This window comes from Piliocolobus tephrosceles, chromosome 3, assembly GCF_002776525.5.
Source record: "Piliocolobus tephrosceles isolate RC106 chromosome 3, ASM277652v3, whole genome shotgun sequence".
NCBI classification, from domain to species: domain Eukaryota; kingdom Metazoa; phylum Chordata; class Mammalia; order Primates; family Cercopithecidae; genus Piliocolobus; species Piliocolobus tephrosceles.
In genome coordinates, this window is record NC_045436.1 from 148,393,545 (window position 1) to 148,415,795 (window position 22,251).

Consider the following 22,251-nt stretch of genomic DNA (forward strand, 5'->3'; position numbering starts at 1 on the left):
ATACAGTGTTTCCCTAGGAGAGCAGTTCTCCGAGTGCAGTATACATAACTCAGTGAACCAATATTTTCCAAATTGTCGATGCATGATGGTACAGAATCATAGCTGCTGAAAATATTTATTAAAGTGCTAGACAAGCCAGGCGCAGTGGCTCATGCCTATAATCCCAGCACTTTGGGAGGCTGAGGCGGGTGGATTAACTGAGGTCAGGAGTTTGAGACCAATCTGGCCAACATGGTGAAACCCCGTCTCTACTAAAAATATAAAACAGCCAGGTATGTGGTGCATGCCTGTAATCCCAGCTACTTGAGAGGCTGAGGCAGGAGAATCACTTGAACCGGGGAGGCGGAGGTTACCGTGAGCCAAGATTTTGCCATTGCACTCCAGCCTGGGCAACAAAGAAAACTCCGTCTAAAAAAAAAAAAAAAAAAGCTCGACAGATCAATGGATTTTAATACAACAAAGTGCAAAAAATACTTTGATATGGTTTCAGATTTCAATTACAGCTAACCTTTAAAAAACGACCACTTGTCGAGTTGTTGCATTAAAGAAAAAGAGCCACAATTTTCTAAAAAGGCTGTGGATATAGTTCTCCATTTTCCTACTATGTAGCAGTGTGAGGCCAAATTTTCTTCATATGCTCAATTAAAATGATCCATCACAACAGAATGAATAGAGAATCAGCTATGAGAATCCAGTTATCTTCTATGAATACAGACATTAAGGAGATGGGGAAAAAAATGTAAAACTCTTATTACTAAACATTTTTTGGAAGACATAGTTATTCACAAAATATCTATGTTAACATGTAGATGTTTATTACTTTCTTTTTTAACAAATTATTATCTTTACAATATCTGAGTTTTAATTTCTAACAGAGTACGTATTAGTAGATATAACCCAAATAAACTGATGGTCTTTCGGATCCTTAACAACTTTGAAGAGTGAAACGAAATCCTTAGAACAAAATGTTTGAGATGCTGCCTTATTGCATTTGATCATGGAAGCTTTTCCATGTGAAACAGCTTAAGTATACAAGGCGTCTTCAAAAAGTTCATGAAAAATGCATATTATTTAAAAACCCTGCATGGATTTCCTTTTTTTTTTTTTTTTTTTTGCAACAAATAAACTTGTACTAACTTGTTGTAGCATGTCTGAACAGGATCTAGGTTGAGGCTCTAAGAAGGAGAAGACATCAGTTTGAAAAGACCCCCTATCAGAGAAACATGAATCCTGTTAAAATTGAAGCAAGAAGAAACATCAAACTTATGGTGAAGTTTGGGTGGAAGAATGGCGAAATCACTGATGTTTTACAAAAAGTTTATAGGCACAATGCCCAAAGAAATCAGCAGTTTACAAAAGGATAACTCATTTTAAGAAAGGACGAGGCCAGGCGCAGTGGTTCATGCCTATAATCCCAGCACTTTGGGAGGTCAAGGCAGGTAGATTACTTGAGGTTAGGAGTTTGACACCAGCCTGGCCAACATGGTGAAACTCCATCTCTACTAAAAGTATAAAAATTAGCTGGGCATGATAGTGTGTACCTGTAATCCCAGCTACTTGGGAGGCTGAGGCAAGAGAATCGCTTGAGTCCAGGAGGCAGAGGTTGCGGTGAGCTGAGATCGCACCACTGCACTCCAGCCCGGGCAACAGAACAACACTGAGTCTCAAGAAAAAAGAAAAGAAAAAAAAAGAAGAAGAAGGGATGAGACAACATTGAAGAGGCAGCCTACAGTAGCAGACTATCCAGATAATTTTTTGAGGAAAATATTCCTCTTGTTCATGCCCTCACTGAATAAGACCAACAATTAATAAAACAAACCAATAGCCAATATCACAGACATCTCTGCTGGTTCAGCTTACACAATCCTGGCTGAAAAATTAACACTGAGCAAACTTTTTACTAGATGGTGCCAAAACCATTGCTCCCAGATCAGCTGCCAGTGAGAGCAGAGCTTTCAAGGGAAATTTTTAACTGGTGGGATCAAGATCCTGAAGCATTTCCTCAAAGAACAGTAACAGGTGATGAAACATGGTTTTACTAGCACAATCCTAAAGATCAAGCCAAATTCAAGCAATGGCTACCAAGGGCAGAAGTTGTCCAGTCAAAGCAAAAGTGGACTGGTCAAGGGCAAATGGTAGCAAACAAAATAGACATTTTGTTTGTTGACTTTCTGGAGGGCCAAAGAATGATAACATCTGTTTATCAAGAGAATGTTTTGAGAAAGTTAGCCAAAGCTTTAGCAGAAAAAGGCCTGGGAAAGCTTCACCAGAATCCTTCTCCACCATGACAATGTTCCTGCTCATTCCTCTCATCAAACAGGAGCAATTCTGCAAGAATTTCCATGGGAAATCATGAGGCATCCACCTTACAGGCCTAATTTGACTCCTGACTTCTTTTTGATTCTCAATTTTAAAACATCTTTAAAGAGCACCATTTTTTCTTCAGCTAATAATGTAAAAAAGACTGCATAAGCATGGTTAAATTCCCAGGACCCTCAGTTCTTTGGAGATGGACTCAATGGCTGTTAACATTGCTTACAAAAGTGTCTTGAACTTGATAAAGTGCATATTGAGAAATAAAGCTCATGTGTATATATGTTTTTTACTTTTTAATTCCATTTTTCCACAACATGTTTTGAAGTTTCCTCATATTCTATGGAACATACAATAGAAAACACAATCTCATGGCATGCTTATACAATTATTCCTTCACATGCCTCTTCTCCCGAGACATTACCAGTGAATTAATTAGATGCTGATCAAAGGGTTTCCTCGCAGACTGTAGTTTTGTGTTTATGACGCTGGCAGTAAATGCATATGTCTTCTCTGGCAAATGCAGTTGGTGCTGACCTCATCTCTTTAGAAAAGGCCTTAACCTGGAGAATTATTTCACCTAGCAAATGTTATAAGTAGTCAAGAGAATGCTCCTACAGCAGATAATCCTTTGCTATGAGATACAGTGACAGTGGTGTTCCAAGAACAGAAAATCTATCATGCTGTTAGCATCATGGCCAGTGTGATTTACTGTTCTGTTTCCAACAACAAAATCACTGATTGAGGTATATACCTATGCTACAAATTATTCTTTTATAAAATGAACATTGCAAAAATGGTATGCAAGCCAAAAATAACTTAGGAACTAATTTGTATTTCAACCATGGCTTTTTAGAATATAGAGTAAGTCCAATTCTCTCCTTGGGGAAAGACTGGAAGTCCCAATTACAGAATTTGGTTATAAATCTCTTTCTCTTGTCAGGCATCCGAATGACTGGCCAGAAGCCTGTTCTCAGATGGCTATAAAAGATTTTGGGAAAGAGTCAGATGTGTAAAGTGCTGAACAATGATTCCATGCAAAAACTCCCCAAGGAAACTCAGCCCAAATACTATATAGAGCTGGACTATGGTACAGGCTGTTCAGTCTTCTCATTTTCATTCTGGAATTTGTCCAAATAATAGGAGCCATTAACTTATACATGTCGTTTTTAAAATGTTCCTCAAAGATGACCAGAATCTCATCTTTGAAAGCTGAAGATACTCATCTAGGTATCCTGTTTCTTTTTACCTAAGACGTGAAATGAAATTAGCATATAATCTGCCTCTAGTAAAATTTTCTTGAATGATAATGTTTTTATGGCTATAAATGCTTACTAAGTTTCAGGTCCAGTGCTACCTCATTTAGTCTTTCCAGCAACTCTATTGGATAAATACTGTAATTATTCCCATTTAACAGAAAAGAAAACAGACTCAATTGCCTGAGGCCACCCAGTTTATGGGTGCAGAAGTAGGATTAGAATATAGGAAGTCAGCCCCTCTGAATCACCAAGCCTAATGCTGTCACGCCCACTTGAGATGGATACATGGACAACAACATGAAATGATTTATAGTATGAGAGTTTGATTCTGCGAGTGAAATGCTGGCTTTGAGCTCCATATTAGCCTTTATTTATTTATTTATTTTTTATTTTTTGAGACGGAGTCTTGCTCTGTCGCCCAGGCTGGAGTGCAGTGGCCGGATCTCAGCTCACTGCAAGCTCCACCTCCCAGGTTCACGCCATTCTCCTGCCTCAGCCTCCTGAGTAGCTGGGACTACAGGCGCCCACTACCTCGCCCGGCTAGTTTTTTGTATTCTAGTAGAGACGGGGTTTCACCGTGTTAGCCAGGATGGTCTCGATCTCCTGACCTCGTGACCGCCCGTCTCGGCCTCCCAAAGTGCTGGGATTACAGGCTTGAGCCACCGCGCCCGGCCTAGCCTTTATTTCACAAAGCCTTCTCTACACTTTGGGTGTGTGTTAGGCTCTCTTCTCAGTCCTTCTGTTATGTTCTATACATGGATCACATGGCCCTATTCCCCACTAATGCTCCTGCCTTCCTACAAGCCTCTGCTAATATCATCTCCAACAGCACCTGCAACAGCAATTCTGAATGACTAGAAGAACCAACAAATGAACAAGCAAAAGGGCATCTACTTGGTACCAAGAACATTAATTTCTAAATAAGTTTCTTACACCCTAGAGAGTATATAAAGTAACGTAATGGAGTGCAGAGAGAAAACTTCAGCATTTCTATTCAGATTTTAAACTTGAAAATATGAGAACCTTTCAAGGCTTCACTGACAGTTGACATGTGAATTGACACTTGCATCTTCACCCTGTACATGTGGCAGAAAGTTTGAGTCGTATGTGACTTGCCTTGCTTGGCACCCAAAACAACGGTGAGACTCCACAGTCCATGGGGTTAGCCGTGGAGCCCTGAGCTCAACTGAGAAAGTGGCTATTTGCATTGTATTTTCAACTTTATCTCAACTTTATCTCATAAAATGGACAAGCATCTTCAAATGAGTCCTGCACAGAACTACAACGAATGCTAATAACAAAGCAAGCACAAATGAACAAGAAAAGGGCAGAGCTTTTACCATGTCTCATATTTTTTTCAACCACATCATGGGCTAATAACAAGCTAATCAGATTTGACCTGAGGTTTGCGAAAGAGAAAAACACAAAGAACCCCTAATAGCATCAGAACTTAGATACATATCCACCGTTCTTATCAATGACCTTTGCCTAAGTGAACATTATGCCTTGGGAAACTGGCCAGTAGCATTTTTACACAGTTTACGAATAACTGTATTTTTCTTTCCTTTTTTTTTTTAGACAGCATCTCGCTCTGTCGCCCAGACTGGAGTGCAGGGTCAGCGATCTCGGCTCACTGCAAGCTCCACCTCCCAGGTTCACACCATTCTCCTGCCTCAGCCTCCCGAGTAGCTGGGACTACAGGTGCCCGCCACCACTCCCGGCTAAGTTTTTGTATTTTCAGTAGAGACGGGGTTTCACTGTGTTAGCCAGAATGGTCTCGATCACCTGACCTTGTGATCCGCCCACCTTGGCCTCCCAAAGTACTGGGATTACAGGTGTGAGCCATTGCCCCCGGCAAATAACTATATTTTTCGTAATAGGATTGCAAATGTGGAGATTTAGAACTTTACCACTCAAAGTGCAACCTGCAAAAGGCAGCATGAGCACCTCTTGGCAGCTTGTTACAGATGCAGTCTTGGGGTCTACCCAGACCCACTGAATCAAGATTCACATTTTAACAAGATCCCCAGGTGACTCACGAGCACATTTCAGTTTGAGAAGCACGGTTTTAGAACATTTGTCTGGAATAATGTACATCTTAACACTTCTGCTCTTACTTAGTAGTTTTAGAATGATTTCTCTTGAATTTTTGAACTCAAAAACTGACAATTTCTCATATCTGTTTTCAAACGTGCTTCAAAACTATAAACTAGCACCATAAACAAAAAATTCAGCTAAGTAATCCATTTATAACTGCAGCACTAATTCCTTATTCATTTCAGCATACTTACAATAAATTTCCTGACCCCCATACAATTAAAAACCAGCCAGCCACACCTTAGTCTTCTGGATCTCCATCTCACTTACTTTTGTTTGATCGTCGGCTTTGAACACATGGCAGATACTCTGCCGATGGACGGCGTCTTCCTTAATCAGACAAGCAAAGTAACTTGGGTCATGACTGTTGTGAATCAGTTTGTGAACATGCTGAGGCTTGCACTCAAAGATGCTGGAACAGATCAGGGGATCCCACTGTTGACTTCTCCCTGGCTCAGGTTCACATCTCAGTCCAGAGGGAGAAACGCAAAGTCGGACTTGCTTGGTTACAGGTTCCTTTCTGGAGGACTGCCTGCTGAGTCTTCGCACCTCGGCCACAACCCAGGGCAGCATGGGCATGGTGGTCAGGGAATGCACAGGCAGGGAGCCCACCAGCTGCAGGCCAAAGTCCACCGAGACCTCGTTAGGAAGCGGATGTTTCCTTGCCGTGAATGTTATTGGTTCCATCTTGGGAAGGGTCTGGGAACTCAGCAAAACAGTTACCACTGTTTTTCTGTTTTAGATCAAGCAATCTATTTTACACACTTCATATGCAGAAACCTGGGGGAGGAAACCAGAGGCATTAGAATTTAATGAAGTCATAGCAATAGCTACCTTCAAAGGGCTATTATTTCAGAACTCAAAAGCCTGAAACCCAAATGTAATAAGAGGTTCAAATAAGCTCCTCTGCCTAGAAAGAGCTTTCTCAAAATTGTATTCCATATAAAACCTGGTCACGGCATAACTGTCACACTCATTACAAGTAACAAAGAGTCCACTGGGAAACTATTATGAAACATAAGCCTCCTAAAGCCAACAAAGGCCCTCATGATAGAAGATGACACAGTGCTACTCTGAGAGCATTAAACCTCATTGTATTATTTAACATATATTTCAATAAATTTTTAAAAGATAGTCAAATTCAGTATAAGTGACTTCCCCAAGAAATAACTCTTATGGGAAGAAAAAGATGCTATCATCACCATAGCGTACTGAACCAGATCAGTTTTAAACAACTGATCTGGGACAAGTAATATCACTTACGATATTACTTACATTTTAAAAGACTCAGCCAGGTAGTCTAGAGGTTCTGAATCACAAATTCACCTTCCATTAACATGTATTCACTGCCTATTATGTTGCAAACATCGTCTTAAAGATTGTTTTATTCAATTCATGTGCTATAAGCTATCACCCCAACACCTGGCTTCTTCTCATCAACAGATATCAATGTTAGGCCAGGTGCAGTGGCTCACACCTGTAATCCTAGCACTCTGGGAGGCCAAGATAGGTGGATCACCTGAGGTCAGGAGTTTGAGACCAGCCTGGCCAACATGGTGAAATCCCATCTCTACAAAAAATACAAACATTAGCCTGGTGTGGTGGTAGGTGCCTGTAATCCTAGCTACTCAGGAGGCTGAGGCATGAGAATTGTTTGAACCTGGGAGGCAGAGGCTGCAGCAAGCCGAGATTGTTCCACTGCACTCCAGCTTGGGTAACAGAGTGAGACTCTCTTAAAAAAAAAAAAAAAAAAAAAAAGTGCTTCTACCAAACCCAAACCCAAACTCCCTCAACTACATTTCTCTGTGTTCTTTCTTTCTTTCTTTTTTTTGAGACAGGGTCTCACTCTATTGCCCAGGCTGGAGTGCAGTGGCACGATCATGGCTCACTGCAACCTCCACCTCCTGGGTTCAAGCAATTCTCCTGTCTCAGCCTCCCAAATAGCTGGGATTACAGGCATGCACCACCATACCTGGTTAATTTTTGTATTTTTAGTAGAGACAGGGTTTCACCATGTTGGCCAGGCTGGTCTCGAACTCCTGGCCTCAAGTGATCCGCCCACCTTGGCCTCCCGAAGTGCTGGGATTATAGGCATGAGCCACAGTGCCCAGCCCTTCTCTGTTTTCAACAACCACGTTTGATGTATCCCAACGCCTTCTTGTCCCATTGGATGACAAAACCCTTTTGTTCAAAGCTGAGTTGTCTGTGGGATCTCAAGCCCTATTCTTTACTCACTTGCTCCCTGGATCTTTAGTCTCTCCTGTATCCACTCCCTTCCCCTGCACCTGCCTCACTCCCCTAGCATACGGACAAATGCTAAGGTGACACTCCACGAAGGCAGGCACTGCATCTGTCTGATTCACTGCTATCTCCCTTGTGTCTGCCATAGTGCCTGACTCAAAGAAGGGATTCAATAAGTATTTTAAAAGAATAACTGAGGTCTCTCCAATAAAAAAAAAAAAAAAAAAAAGATATTTCTTTTGATTTCAAACTTCCCTTGGCCATGGCTCTTTCTCTTCCTTCCCTCCAAGGTAAGGTCTACACTTACTGTCTCCACTTCCTATTGACCATCCATTCCTGGTTTGTAAGGCCTGGTTTGCAGTAGGGATCCACTGAAATTCTGTTAAGGTTGCCCAGGTCCCCAAAGTTGTAAAATTTAAAGGGGGCTATGTAGTCCCTGACTGCCGTTCACGTTGATGAATTTCTCAATCTTGGCCACACCTTCCTTCTTGAAACTTTTCTGGTTCTCATCTTACCTTTCTGGTTGTTTCTTTTCACATACTTCAAAGGCTTTTTTTCTTCCTATGTTTGACTTCATCCTCTCCCCTCATTCTATCTGCTGTTTTGGACAATCTCACCTAATCTTTTGGTGTCAAGCACCACATTCTGATCATTCTGCTGCTGCTGATCAGCGTGTGACTTCTACCACACACCTTGCGTATGTTGTCTCCTTTAACCTTCGTAACAGCCTTATCCACTAGAGCCCACTATTATGAACTAGGAAACTGAAGCCTGGAAAGCTTGAGTCACTTATCACAGAGGATGGGGGGCAATTTGCACTTGACTCTAAAGCCCATCCCCTTGACTGCTGCACAAGAATGCATCTACCACATACACCCTAATGGTGCCCAGATGTTCTGCCCCCACAGAAGCCTCCTCCCTGAGTTCCAGATGCATACAGGCCATTAAATATTTCTATCTGGATAGCCTATAGGCTCCTAGGTGTCAATTTAGTTATTTTTAAAGCTAAATCAGTCTCATCTCCCTCCTTCCCAGAATTTTTTTCCCTCCTATACGCTGTATCTAGGTGAATAGCATCACTATTCACTAAACGGCCAAGGGGTCATTCAGATTCCTTCTTCATCCTATTGCTACCTCTGACTCCACCATCCACTCTTTCGTTTTTCTCCTAGAGAAAAGGTGCCCCATCCTTCAATCCACCCATCACATATTTCCTGGAGTAACTTAATCAACACAAGATTTATCATGTCACTGCTAAAAATTCTCTAATAACTCCCCGCATACAATTCTCGGGAATCTGGCTCTGTCTATATCTCCAACTTTATATTCTCCCCTAAAATGACCTCCTTGGTGCACCTTTTGGCTCTGAAGATAGAGAACTAGTTATGGTTCCCCATATAAAATGTGATTTCTCATGTCTCTGAGCCATGGAGCATACTGTTCCTCTCTGCTCAGAATGTAATCCCTGCCACAAACTGCAGAGGGTCTGAGATTTTACCTTACTTGCAAACTAACATGTTAGCCTGCCACAAGTTAGCCTGCTGGTAGAAAACATGAGCCTGCTGGTAGAAAACATGGGTTGGAGACGAAGGACAATTTATTACTCAGAGCAGTCACAGTAGCCAGACCATCAGCATTTGTGTTGGTTCCCTGACACCCAATTCCCAGAGGTCAGGGGACATCTGTATCATGGTGGGTTACAGGAAAGGAAGCTGAGTTTAGGGACCCGGAATATTTTACAGTGGGAAGTACAGGAAGCAAGCATGTCTGACCTTTGCTCCAGAGAAGATTCTATTTCTATCTTCCATGACTGTTTGCTGTAGAAACGATGGAAAAGGTAGTTTGGAACACAGGCACTCAATGCTCTGCTCACAAGATATGGTAGAAACAGGAAGGACCCATGGAGAGTCATCTACCAACAGTCCCCATCCTTGTCTTCTATTTCCAACTGGTACTTAAGTCCTACTTCAAGCAACTACCACCTCTTTTCTCCAAGGTGTTTTAGGGCATGCATCAGCAGGCTTTTCTGAACTTTCTATCCAATCACCATATTCGAGAGTTTGAATAGGTGTCCCTCAAGAAGACCATAAGCTTCTTGAACTCTTAAGGTTTGGAGTTTCCAAAATCAGTATTCAAATTTTAAACCTTTTCTGAACTGGAACTGAAGTCTATTCTTTTTACTCTATGTTTTTCTGTATAATATATATGCACAATGCTAAGAGCAAATTTTTTAATATAATTTGAACATAATTCATAGCTAATTTTCTTTTCAAATGTTCGAGAAATAAAAAATAAAGCAATACTTTATTTACAGCTCAGGCATTTCATGAAATTAAAGTCCCTGACTATACTTTAAAGCACAGCTTCTCCTAATAATGAAAACGGACTTGAAGTTCATATAATCCCAAAAATAATGATCTCTCTTTCTCTTTATTCTCTCTCTCACTTACAGGTGAAAAAGACATTAAATGTCTGGATCAGCTTCTACTCCTGTAACAGAATCTGTTTCATGTTCTAACTGTTGACAGCTGCTAATCCCAAAACATGTTTAAAGAAGCACTAGAATTATTACAAAGGATAAATCTGAGCTCTATCAATTATTTTAGATGAAGCAGTTATTAATATAGTGGCAACAAGCATAGCAGAATTACATTCAATTTCCTTCTTTCTTTTTTTTTTTTTTTCTTTTTTGAGACGGAGTCTCACTCTGTCGCCCAGGCTGGAGTGTAGTGGCCGGATCCTGGCTCACTGCAAGCTCCGCCTCCTGGGTTCACGCCATTCTCCTGCCTCAGCTTCCTGAGTAGCTGGGACTACAGGCTCCCGCGACCTCTCCCGGCTAGTTTTTTTTTTTTTTTTTTGTATTTTTTAGTAGAGACGGGGTTTCACCATGTTAGCCAGGATGGTCTTGATCTCCTGACCTTGTGATCCGCCCGTCTCGGCCTCCCAAAGTGCTGGGATTACAGGCTTGAGCCACCGCGCCCGGCCCAATTTCCTTCTTAGAGTATAGATGTACACAGTACAAAAAAACCTCAGTCACTTAAATCAGTTGATAATAATCAGTCATCAAATGAGTCCTGCCATTTCACTGACGAAACTATTTGAATGCCTAAAGTTTTTGCTTTTCAACCAGCTGTAGCATGTTCTTAGCTTCTCTGTGAAAAGTAGATTAGACCTTAGCACTGTTCATAAACTATCAAATAGTAGGTTCTACCTCCAACATAGCCATAATTATTTATAAACAATTCAGATTCTGCTAATATAAGATTCAGGGTAACTTAGATCCGGTGAGTTTCTACATTACTTGTCAATAAAAAGTTCCATAACAGAGATAAACTATGTAAATAATATTAGGGATTTGGTGCAAAAGTAACTGCAATTTTTGCCATTAAAAGGAATGGCAAAAACTGTAATTACTTCTGCACCAGTTAAATACTAACAAACCATTCGATTATTTTTTAAAGCCATCTCAATCCACATTATTTGCACTCAACCTTTGACCATTCTTTAAGCCCCAAATAGAACCTCCTATTCCAAGGAGAACTCTTATGTTTCACACCCTCAGCAAGAAATACTGTGATTCCAATGAGCTTCTAGTGATGTTCTTGTTAGTAGAGTTGTCTATATACATGCCCTATCCCTCTACAGAGAACCTTTGTATTCTGCACAACTCCTACCTAGCATGTCTTTAAACATAGTAGCTACCCAAGACACAAAGATGTCCTTTATTAGAACAGTTTCAATAATCTTGTTAATGTGTCCTGCTATGCTACATACCTCTGGCAGCATACACTTAGAATCATAAAATTTTAAAGTTAACAAGGTCCTTTTTAAGCCATTTAGAAATTTCCCTAATATTTGAAATGAGGCAACTGGATTCTGGAAAAGTTAAGTGGCTTGTCCAAATTTAGTGACAGAATGGGGACAATCCAAGTCCCTGACTCCCATCCAAGTGCTGCAGAGAACCCCAACTTCCTCATGGAAACACTTTCAAGTGTAAAGTTGAAAAAGCAAATTACTCAGCTTCTCCAAATCTTGTTTATTCTTATAAGAGAACGGAACAAGATCATCCCCAAGTTTTCTTCCATCTCTCAAATCTGGCAAATCTTATCTTCATAATGTACAATACCAAATGTCCCCAACATTGTGTGGGGATAGAAAGCTGCTCCCATCTTCCCTTCAAGAACAAAAATGTGGGGGAGGTACATGAAGAAAGGATGGGAATTATTGATCAGGAAGTGAGAGAAGCAAGGGTAGGTATTAGTAAGCTGCTTATTGGGAACCCCCTTTCTTCCTACCCCACCCCCAATCCTTCACAGCAAACCACAGAGAGCAGGATGGGGACTTTCCAGTAACTAATAATACAACAGCCTCTGCAGTTTCAGCCCTCACCTTCTCAGAATGCTGGCAGCAGCGGGGAGGGAGAGAAGAAAGAATGAATGGAGGGGTGTTAGTGGCCTCTAGCTCTAGGCCAGATTAGGAACCGGCCAATATTGATTAGCTATTGGGGACACCAGAATGGACAGAAAGTCCCCAGGCGGCTACTCACATTGCTCTGTGAATCAATGGTTTAATTTCTCTGTTCTTTATGCCAGATGGCGTGGGCAGGCACCTGAACAGAATTATACTGCAACCTGAAGTACTCGAATCCCATGCAGTAGGCTCACTGGCTTGGCTACACTCTTCATCCACTTCCTCCACAGGATTCCACCCCAATGGGAGCAGCGTGTTCCTCACCCAGGAATCCCACAGGGAGCAACAACCCTTGGAGCAGAGGCTGTTTCACCATTGCATGGAGCTCCTGAAACCGGTGGTTCTAAATGTCTTCATCATCAAGAATGCTTTAGTACTGGGGTGTGTCTTTCTAATTTGACCTGTAAAGTAATGATGCTTTTGAATGACTTCTTTCTCATGTAAATTATTGTTATGGTTTGAGACAGAATCTCACTTTGTCACCCCGGCTGTAGTGCAGTGGCATGATCTCAGCTCACTGCATCCTCCGTCCCCCCGGGGTTCAAACAATTCTCCTGCCTCAGCCTCCCTAGTAGCTGGGATTACAGGTGTGCGCTATCACGCCCAGCTAATTTTTGTATTTTTTGTAGAGGGGTCTCGTCATGTTGGCCAGGCTGGTCTCCAACTCCTGACATCAAGTGATCTGCCAGCCTCGGCCTCCCAAAGTGCTGGGATTACAGGCACGAGTCATATAAATTAGAGCCAACTCGAGGCTAGTCCTTTAGAATGGCACTGTCACTTCTTATATTCTCTTCATTGCACAGGAAAAAGGGTGGGAAATGGGGGAGGGTGCTAGCTAGCCCTCAGAGATAATGTATAACCCTCCCACCTGCAGGGTTCCTTTAAGTTATTCAGCTAAAAGTAAAAAGAATAGTTATCAGCACATTATCATCGTGTGTTTATTAACTGATTTAACTTACAAAACGTTGGACAATAAGGAATATTATCATTGAATAGTGGCACAGAGAAGTGAGGTCACCTGCCCAAGACCATACTATAAGAAGTGGCAGAGTTGGGATTTGAACCCAGGCCCTTTGGCTCCAGAGTTTGCTTGCTCTTAACCTCTTTGCTAGAGTAATATCTGACCACCTACCACTTCATGGACATTTTACATTCATGATCTTCTTTATGTTCACAACGCTGAGAAGTAGGTTTTGTCATCCTCATTTTACCAAAGGGTTCCCTCACTAATAAATTGTGAAGGTGGGATTTGAATCCATATCTGTCTTATCCACATACTTCTGTTGTTTCCCATAGATGATATCCAAAGATCCCATAGATCTTTAGATGGGAATAACCCTCAAATATCTTTCTAGTGGATTAGCCAGGTTGTTCTATCTAAATTTTGCTTGGCCTCAGCAATCCAAACCTAACATCAAAATTATACTCTAAAGGTATAAAATAAACAAACATAATAATAGCAATAAATAATATTGAGTGCTCACTGTGTACCAGGCACTGCTTTCTAAGCACTTTGCTTATATAAATTCACTAATTCTGACAACGAACCCATAGGGCTTACCTAATTCAGAAGTTTAGATTTGCTGATTATATAAAATGTGCTGTTAAATAAATGCATTGTCTTTTTAAGAGAAAAATAGCTGTTGCTCATCTCAAAGGAGACAGGCACACTCAAAATTAAATGCCTCTTTGTTGGTGCTAAAATGTATTTCCTACATTCTGCACAGTTTCATAGAAACCCACATATCAAGAGTTTTTCAGTTGGCCCAAATATGACAAATATTTTTCTAAACATCTGAAATCTGAAAAGGGACACATTGCCCCTGCATCTAAGACCTCATCAAATGGAATTTTAGACTTAGAAATGTCAAAAACCTGCTGGGTGCCGTGGCTTACATCTGTAATCCCAGCACTTTGGGAGGCCAAGGCGGTGGATCACGAGGTCGGGAGTTCAAGACCAGCCTGGCCAAGATGGTGAAACCCTGCCTCTACTAAAAATATAAAAATTAACCGGCTATGGTAGAGCCCGCCTGTAGTCCCAGCTACTCAGAAGGCTGAGGGAGAGAATCACTTCAATCTGGGAGGCGAAGCTTGCAGTGAGCCGAGATCGTGCCACTACACTCCAGCCTGAGCAACAGAGCAAGACTCCATTTCAAAAAAAAAAAAAAAAAAAAGTCAAAAATCTTGAAGATGAAAACCTTCATGTCTTTCGTGAAGAATCTGGTTTAAAGATCTTTTTTATTGGAATATGGGGTTGGAAAGAAAGAAAAGTCAGTGAAGGAAATTGTAAAGTAATGGTTCTAACTGAAAACCTAAATCCTTTGTCATCACTACAGGGATACAAACCCCAACACTACTCTGCAGCTGAATGGACTCAATGGCACGATCATGTTTCACAGCAACCTCCGCCTCCCGGCTTCAAGCGATTCTCCTGCTTCAGCCTCCCAAATAGCTGGGACTACAGGCACATGCCACTATGCCAGGCTAGTTTTTGTATACCTATATTTTTGTAAAGATAGTTTTGCCATGTTGGCCAGGCTGGTCTCAAACTCCTGAAATCAAGTGATCCACCTGCCTTGGACCCCCAAAGTGCTGGGATTATACGCATGAGCCACCATGCCTGGCCATGGACTCAGTCATTTTAATGAGCAGATTTTACTTCTTAAGTTTAATGACCAGGAGATGAAACCTGCTGAGAAATATATAAAATATTGAAACTAACGTGGTCATTAAACTTGAGAAGGGCAGCACGGTAGACCAGAAATGGGCAAAACAAATGATCCTGAGGCACTCACACATACACAGGAAATCCCCAAATGGGCTGTGATACATTTTCAGTTCTCTGGGCATCTGAAAAGAGTGAAAACTGGGGACCTACAGAGAAATGCTGTGAAGAGAGTAGGAAGGGCTTCCGGGAGCTGCCATTCTGTCAGATCAAATTAAAAGCATGCTGAAAGACACAATCCTCTTGAGCCCCTTGCTCTCCTCCCTACCACCTACTCTGCCAGAAAGCTGGTGGCCAACAAAGCAGGCAGCTGTGGTGCCTACTCCAGGCACCAAGACAACTGAAGATGCTGCTGTGAACACAGAAGAGGTAACAGCCATGCTGCTTGGTTCAGGCTCCACACTGCTTGCCCGTGGTACATCCTAGAAGATCCTAGAAGATCTGGACCACAAAGGAGCCACCCACCCACATCTGGCTCTGCCCAGGGGTACATCTCATTGTGATTGCAGCCTTCCTTGTCAGAGCTGCCTTCTAGGGAAGTGAAGGACAGGGATTATTACCAGCTGGATAATGAGGAAGAAGGGGCAAGCTCTATTGCTTCAGAGTTGCACGTTTCCTCCTAATACCCACTAGTGTTTTGACAAACTATGCCTTATGGGACACCAGGTCAACACTGCGTGACTGCCACCCAACCAGAAATGCTGTCATGGTGAAAAGGGGAAGTCCCAGCACTCTTAGTGGGGTGGATAACAATAGACTATGACAAAGAGACTCGTTTGCAACATTTTCCTTTGAAAACATAATGTAATAATTTATAACTACACCAGTGATTTTTTTTCCTATTCTCCTGGTTTGTAAATGACTGGACAAATCCACATGAAAGAAATGATTTTAATTATCACCTGATGATTTTATTTCCTGCTTTGAACCACTTAGTCCCTTCCATGTCTCCTTGCACTCAATACTGTTAGAATACTCTACTTGTGTTCACTTCAGAAAACATCCCCTAAACTCTTCTATCCCCTAAACTCTTCTTTTTTAAGAGATGGGATCTCACTTTGTCACCCAGGCTCCATTGAGGTGGCACAGTCATAGCTCACTACAGCCTTGAACTCCTGGGCTCACGTGATCCTCCTGGCTTAGCCTCCCAAGTAGCTGGGTCTACGGTTGGGTGCCACAACCCCTAGCTCATTTAAAAAAATTTTGTAGAGATGGGGTCTCAATATCTTTCTTGAACTCATGGGCTCAAACGATCCTCCTGCCTCAGCCTCCCAAAGTGTGGGGATTACAGGTGTAAGACACTGCTCCTAGCCTAAACATTTTATATGACACCTTTTAACTCACAGCTGTGGCTACTATTCAGTAGTGCATGTTATGTCAATGGTTACTTATAGATAAATCTGGAGAGAAAGTACTTGTGGGGGTCTTATTTTTCTATAACATGCCAGAAAAAAGTAACAGGAAACAGGCAGACTATGAGACTATGATAGCATCCAATTTCAAATCGTTGTAAAACACCTGTTTACAAAAGCAGTTAAACCTTTACTAGGCAAACTCTTTCATACCATGTCCTTATTCCTTAAGACAGCTCCCAGGAAGTTGATGATGACGCACATTTCTTTCCCGACCAAGAGAAGCCATCTCAACTCTAGAAAAAGGTGCCGAACTCACCTGTTCAGGTATTCCTAACCCACAGGAGTGACAGAACACGAAGAGTCAGAAATATAAAAAGTCGTTCTGCAAGGTGGATCCTCAGCCTCTGAGAGCAGCTCTCCTTTCTTTCTTCCACCACAACCCCTCCCACATACAGCTGACTTCCAAAACACAACAGAAACCAGAGGTGGCCATTCTCCAACTCCTACCAATCCCAGTTCACATCTAGGGAAGAAATTTCTGCCCTCCTAACCAAGGGTTTTGGACCAGGGCCTCTGCATTCAGCTTAGGTCCAGTGCAAAAAGTTGAGAAGTTTGAACTTGTACAGATAGCTGAGTTTCTCGGGTGTGACCTATTTAAACCAGATCATTTTTAAATGCTCTTTCAAAGTCTGGTTTTATTAATAAATGAAATCATCCCATCATAAAGGAAACAATGAGAAATCTATGAAGTGAAAACATATCCATTAATATGGGGCACCCTGAAAATTAAACTGTTTGGTGGAAGGAACAACCATCACTTTCAATTTAGTTTTAAAGCAACTTCTAGAGAATAAGCTATGTTAAGTAAAATCAAAACAGGAAAAGTCACATCTAGGTGGATTTCAAACAAAATGATACCTCTTTGAAATAAAAACAAAAACAAAACCTAATGCCTGGTGAAGTTTGAGGGGGTCTCATAATCACAGAGCCGTCAGGAAGCGGATAGAAACAATTAAGAAGGGTTTCAAAATGACTGGTACAGGATGTGCCCATAGAAAGAAATGTTGCGCGCGCTGGTGGAGCTGCCAAAGTTACAAATGCAAAGTACCCTGAACTTTTAAAGGGTGGCTTGGGGTCATTCTGACCACACTCTTCGCAATGTGGTCGCCTTGCAAACACGCTAGCCCTCGAGATATTTGGCGGGAGGGGGGGGGGGAGAGATGCGCGGACCAGTGAGCGGGTGGGGGTAGGGGGAGAAGCCGGCGGAGCTCTCGGGTCGCTAGCAACATCAAGGTTTCGCTTTCGCCCAAGGGCGGGGGGGCGGTATGGGGGGCAACGAAATGGCAATGAACTTCCTCCCCCGAGACACCCCGCTGGCGAGGCCAGCAGGAGCGTCCGTGGGCTGCCAGATGCCTTTCCCTCCGCGGCCAGGCGGGGCAGGGGAGTGCTGGGGGCGGGGGCGGCCGCGATGCCCCAAGAGAAGCCAGCGGGATGGCCAGGTCGAAGCCCCGGAAGGCGCTTACCTGTGCCGCGCCGCGATCAGAGCCCGGGGCCAGGCCGGGACGCGCAGGTGCTTGGGGGCATCCTGGCGACGGCCTGGGCGGGCCGGGCGTCCATCGTGCCGGGCTGGCTGCGCTCTTCCCGCCGCTGGGGGCCGGGGAGGGGGCTCCCCTCGGCTCTGCGCCCGTCTCTTCTCCACCCGGCTGAGGACACAGCGGGTCCCGCGGCGGCGGCAGCAACAGGCACCGGCGGACTGTGGCGGCACCAGGAGCAGCAGCCGAAGAGGAGGAGGAGGAGGAGGAGGAGGAGGAAGAGGAGGAGGAGGTGTCTGCGCGCGGCTCTCGTTTCCTCCTCCCAGCCTGGGCGAGCGCGCGGGAGGCGAGGAGCGGACAGGAGCCGGGATGTCCCTACTCGGTCCCCGGGGAGCTGCGAGGGGGACTCGGTGTCCTCCTCCTCCCCACTGCGCCGTGTGACTGTGCCCGGGCAGCACGGCCCGGACGGGCGAGTCACACGCGAGCAACAGCTGCTGCACTGCGGGTCCGCCGCGGCCTCCCTCCCCTCTTTGCCACCCCCCGCCCCCAAGCCCGCGGGCCATCCTCAGCCAGTGTCTGTAGGGGAAATGGGGGGAGGTACTTGGGCCGCCGCCCCATCCAGGCCCCTGCGCAGGATCTGGGCACAGCGTTTCCCTGGGGAGACGGGGGCGCGGGGCCCCGCGCGTGATACAGGCCCTCGTGGCGGGATGTGCAGTCGCACACCCTGTCCTTGGCGGCCTATTTATAGCAGGTGGCACTGCCCGCCGCTCGCTCGGCCTGAGTGGCTCTCAGCAGGTGGCACTGCCTGCCCGCTCTCCGCGCTCCTGAAGGAGCCTCGCTTCATCTGCACCCTCCCCTTCTCCCTCCGAAACGGACGTGGTGGAAACTGCACACAACATGGGAGGCGGAGGCCGGGGGACGACCAAGCCACCTGGTTCTCCCCCGCCTTACCCCTCACCCCTTCCTTGGATGATGGCAGGGGATGAATTGAGGTACGGATGTCCTATGGGGCGCAGGCATGCAAGGCAGGATCAGGGACTCTGGGAAACAGCGAAGGCGAAGTGCCCTCCCGAGATTAAAACACCAGGAAACTCCATTTCTAACCAATTGCGGGAGTGACGCAGAGCCTGGATTAGGCGCTTTTTCCTGCCCCGCGCGCCCGGCACACGCGCAGGAACACACGCACACCCCAGTGTACATGCCCCGATCAGGTTTGGGGACGTTCCCAGGGGTGTTGTAGAGTGCAAGGAAAGACGCGGAGATGTGAAAAGGGGGACAGAGCTTGCTGCCTAGGACTAGGGGATGGCAGTGTGCAAGAAACAGGCAAAGCTCCCAGATCCCTATCCCACCAGGCACATAGGCGCAACGTCACTCGCAGGGTGGGGAGAGGGATCTGAGAAAAGTAAGAAGCATCACATCCTCTCTAGAGAAGAGTCCGCAGGGAGGGGAAAGCCGGGTGCTCAGAGGAGGCAGTTCCAGACACCCAGGTGGCATCTTTCTGGATTTTTTTACTTAATGTAGCTGGAGGTGAACTTTAGGGACGTGGCTGAGAGTTTGAGCTTTGTGGTTGGACTTGAGTCTAAATCCCAGCAGGTGTGGTTTAGGCAAGGTGCTGGACCTCTGGTCTTCCTTCTCTTACCTGCTAAATGGGACCAATACACACCTTACAAGATTTTTGTGAGGACAAAGCAGGAAAGTGTAAGTAAAGTGGCCAGTGCAGTGACAGAGACGTACATGATCCTCAACTAAAGGCAGCAGCTATTATCAATATTACTATGGCCCAGGAGGCAAATAGAGGGCTAAGGTTCCTTATCCTACCAAGAACAGTGTGTTCCTTGAAGCCCACTGAGGCTCTTGTAGGCTTTCAGATTAGGGCTGTCTTACCGCATTCCCTGATTTCTCTGGATGCTTACATCCAGGGCAGGTATATTTAAGTGGACACAAGAGTTTTATTCACAGCTTGACTTAAAACTCTCACAATAGTGGTAGCTATTATTTATGGAGGTGTTAGTCGATTTGGGGTATTGTGCCAGATACTGCCCTTATATATTGTTGCTAATTTGCTCAAAAACTGCAGGGCAAAGATTGTTAAATCCATTTGACTAAGGAGAAAAATAAGAGGTTAGTGCCTACAGGGTTAGTGGGTGCTGGAATCTCCAAGATCCGAAGCCTTTTATAATATACTTGCTCTCTGGCCACTGTGTAGCCCTCAGCTCATTCTTTGTCACTGAATAGTTATTTGTGTGTATAGCCTCAATTCTTTTTTAAGAAATATACAGTCATAAATACTATAATGAGTAGAATGTTAACTGGGTTATAGAAATTATTCTTTAGGTTACAAGACCAGGTAAACCAGTTAAACCGTATTGTTATCTCTTGGATCATACCCCAATTGTTTCATGTTTTTACCTTCAACTGTGTTGTACAATTCTCTCTCCTTGTCTGCAGTTAACTGCTGCACACATTTACCTCCAGAGTGCTAGGATGGCGAGAAAAGTACACTATCATTCATTTCATTGGCACTCTGAACTGCTTTTTGTATGTAACCCACCAGAGGATGGTTGAAACTGTTACCTAACAACCCTGCTTGCCAGGTCCTGCTCCTGGGAAAAGGGGTCAGGCCAAGGGGAACAGAGATAATTTGCTGGGCTCTGCTTACAGAACATCCTGGCCAGAGCCCCCTCCCATCCTGCTACTCCACTACCTTTTCTTTCCCTCACTCACTCACCTCTTCTACCCTCTCTTCACCCGTACCCCTAGTCCCAGAGTACAGGAGGGCTTAAGTACAAGCAGGCAGCCAGGCGGAGTGCCTAACCAGAATACAGATGTAGGAAGTGAATGGGTGGGACCCAGATGAAGGCTCAGGCCTCATATCTCTCAAAGCATTGACATCCAGCAAGTTCCAGCTCAGAGGTTTATAACTTAGTGGCAAATGACCATTTGCCTTGACCCTCACCTGGGTTAGGGAGAGGTCATGGCCTTGTAAGAAGCAGCAATTTCTGCATCACCTTTCCAGCTCCCGGGACAGCTAGCACCCTAAGAATGATTAGGAGGGATTTTACCATACTTTCAACTTCCGGGACGCAGAACTCCCTCTATAGTATGCAATAAGGATTGTGGAACTTTTTTAAAGCTATACAGCATTATCTTAGAAATTGGGGGACAGCTTACTATCGACCTCTTTGGCCTTAGGTTTTCTAGTAGTTGTAGAAAAAATAGTAAAGGGGACTTTGAAGCAGATGGTGATACCTGGTATGGCAGGATGAAGACTGTCAAATGTGGAGCGGGGAGATCCATATTGGCCCAGTGCGGAGTGCAGAGGTTAGAGCTCACCACTCAGCTCTTACCTGCAGGTGCCATTGCTCTAGGAGGGAAGTAGCTCCTTCCCCTTGATATGTGGCCATGTGACTCCCAGGAGAGCTGGTACACACTGCGGCAGAAGCGTGGGCCAATGGGGCCTTGGTGGTGGCAACAGAGAGCTCCCTCAAGGCCCAGGAAAGTGTTCTGTTGGTCCCTCTTTAAGTCACCGATAACAAAATTAAGTAGAGAATGGGGCCAAATGCTCCTATGATTCTGCTTCAACTTCTGATTCTCCTGACGGAGTATGACCCAGGGGCACAAGGAATGTGGAGCTCTTCACCACCAGGGGCATTTAGCTGACATCTGCTACGGACCCATTGGCTCAGCGAGTGAAAACCCTGATGCAAAGGCACCGACAGTCATGGTTGCTGCACTTTTCCTGTCTGAACAACTTCTGCACCTCCAGCTCTTCCCAAAATCCTGCCATGGATCATTCTTTTAGAGCTTCTCCCATAGACTCTTTCCTAATTTAGCTATTTGCGGCATAATTAATTATTCATTGCCCAAAGCCAGGAACATTAATATCAGCTTTAAGATGGCTGCAGAGCTCTAGCAAATTGTGAACCATCGATGCTATTTAATCACATGAGAAGCTCCGAGGCTGAAAGAAAACAGAGGCCACTTTACTTTTAAAGAGTTAAGGGAACCATGTGTACATCTAGAATTAAAATCTTCGGTTGATGTAGAAAAAAGACCTTTAACAAAATTATTCATTGTTAAATCTGTCAGTTAGGTATTTAAATGTTCATATTAGTTAGGAATCCAAACTAATTATTGCTATTATATATTTTTACTTAATTTCAAAATATGCATAATAAGGTTAAGAGTTCTTAACTACTGGGTCCATTTCCGAAAAATGGCATCAATAAAGGCAAAAAATAAGACCATACTGGCTAGAA

At 44.1% G+C, this 22,251-nt stretch overlaps 1 protein-coding gene across 7 annotated transcripts in view; it reads right to left on the minus strand.

Annotated features, from left to right (window-relative positions):
* TBC1D1 (TBC1 domain family member 1) overlaps positions 1-18,245 on the minus strand; it is a 242,938-nt gene extending 224,693 nt beyond the window's left edge. For 6 of the 7 annotated variants that reach the window (XM_023224635.3, XM_023224636.3, XM_023224634.3 and 3 more), the window contains exons 1-2: positions 17,984-18,122; positions 5,940-6,449 (exon numbers count right to left, since the gene is read on the minus strand). In XM_023224635.3, coding sequence (XP_023080403.1) covers positions 5,940-6,356 — 417 coding nt within the window. In that variant the 5' untranslated portion in view covers positions 6,357-6,449; positions 17,984-18,122. Of the gene's footprint in view, positions 1-5,939; positions 6,450-17,983 lie in introns of all 7 variants that reach the window. The other variant, XM_023224637.1, reaches the window with a different exon arrangement.
* Positions 18,246-22,251: the final 4,006 nt, after the last annotated feature.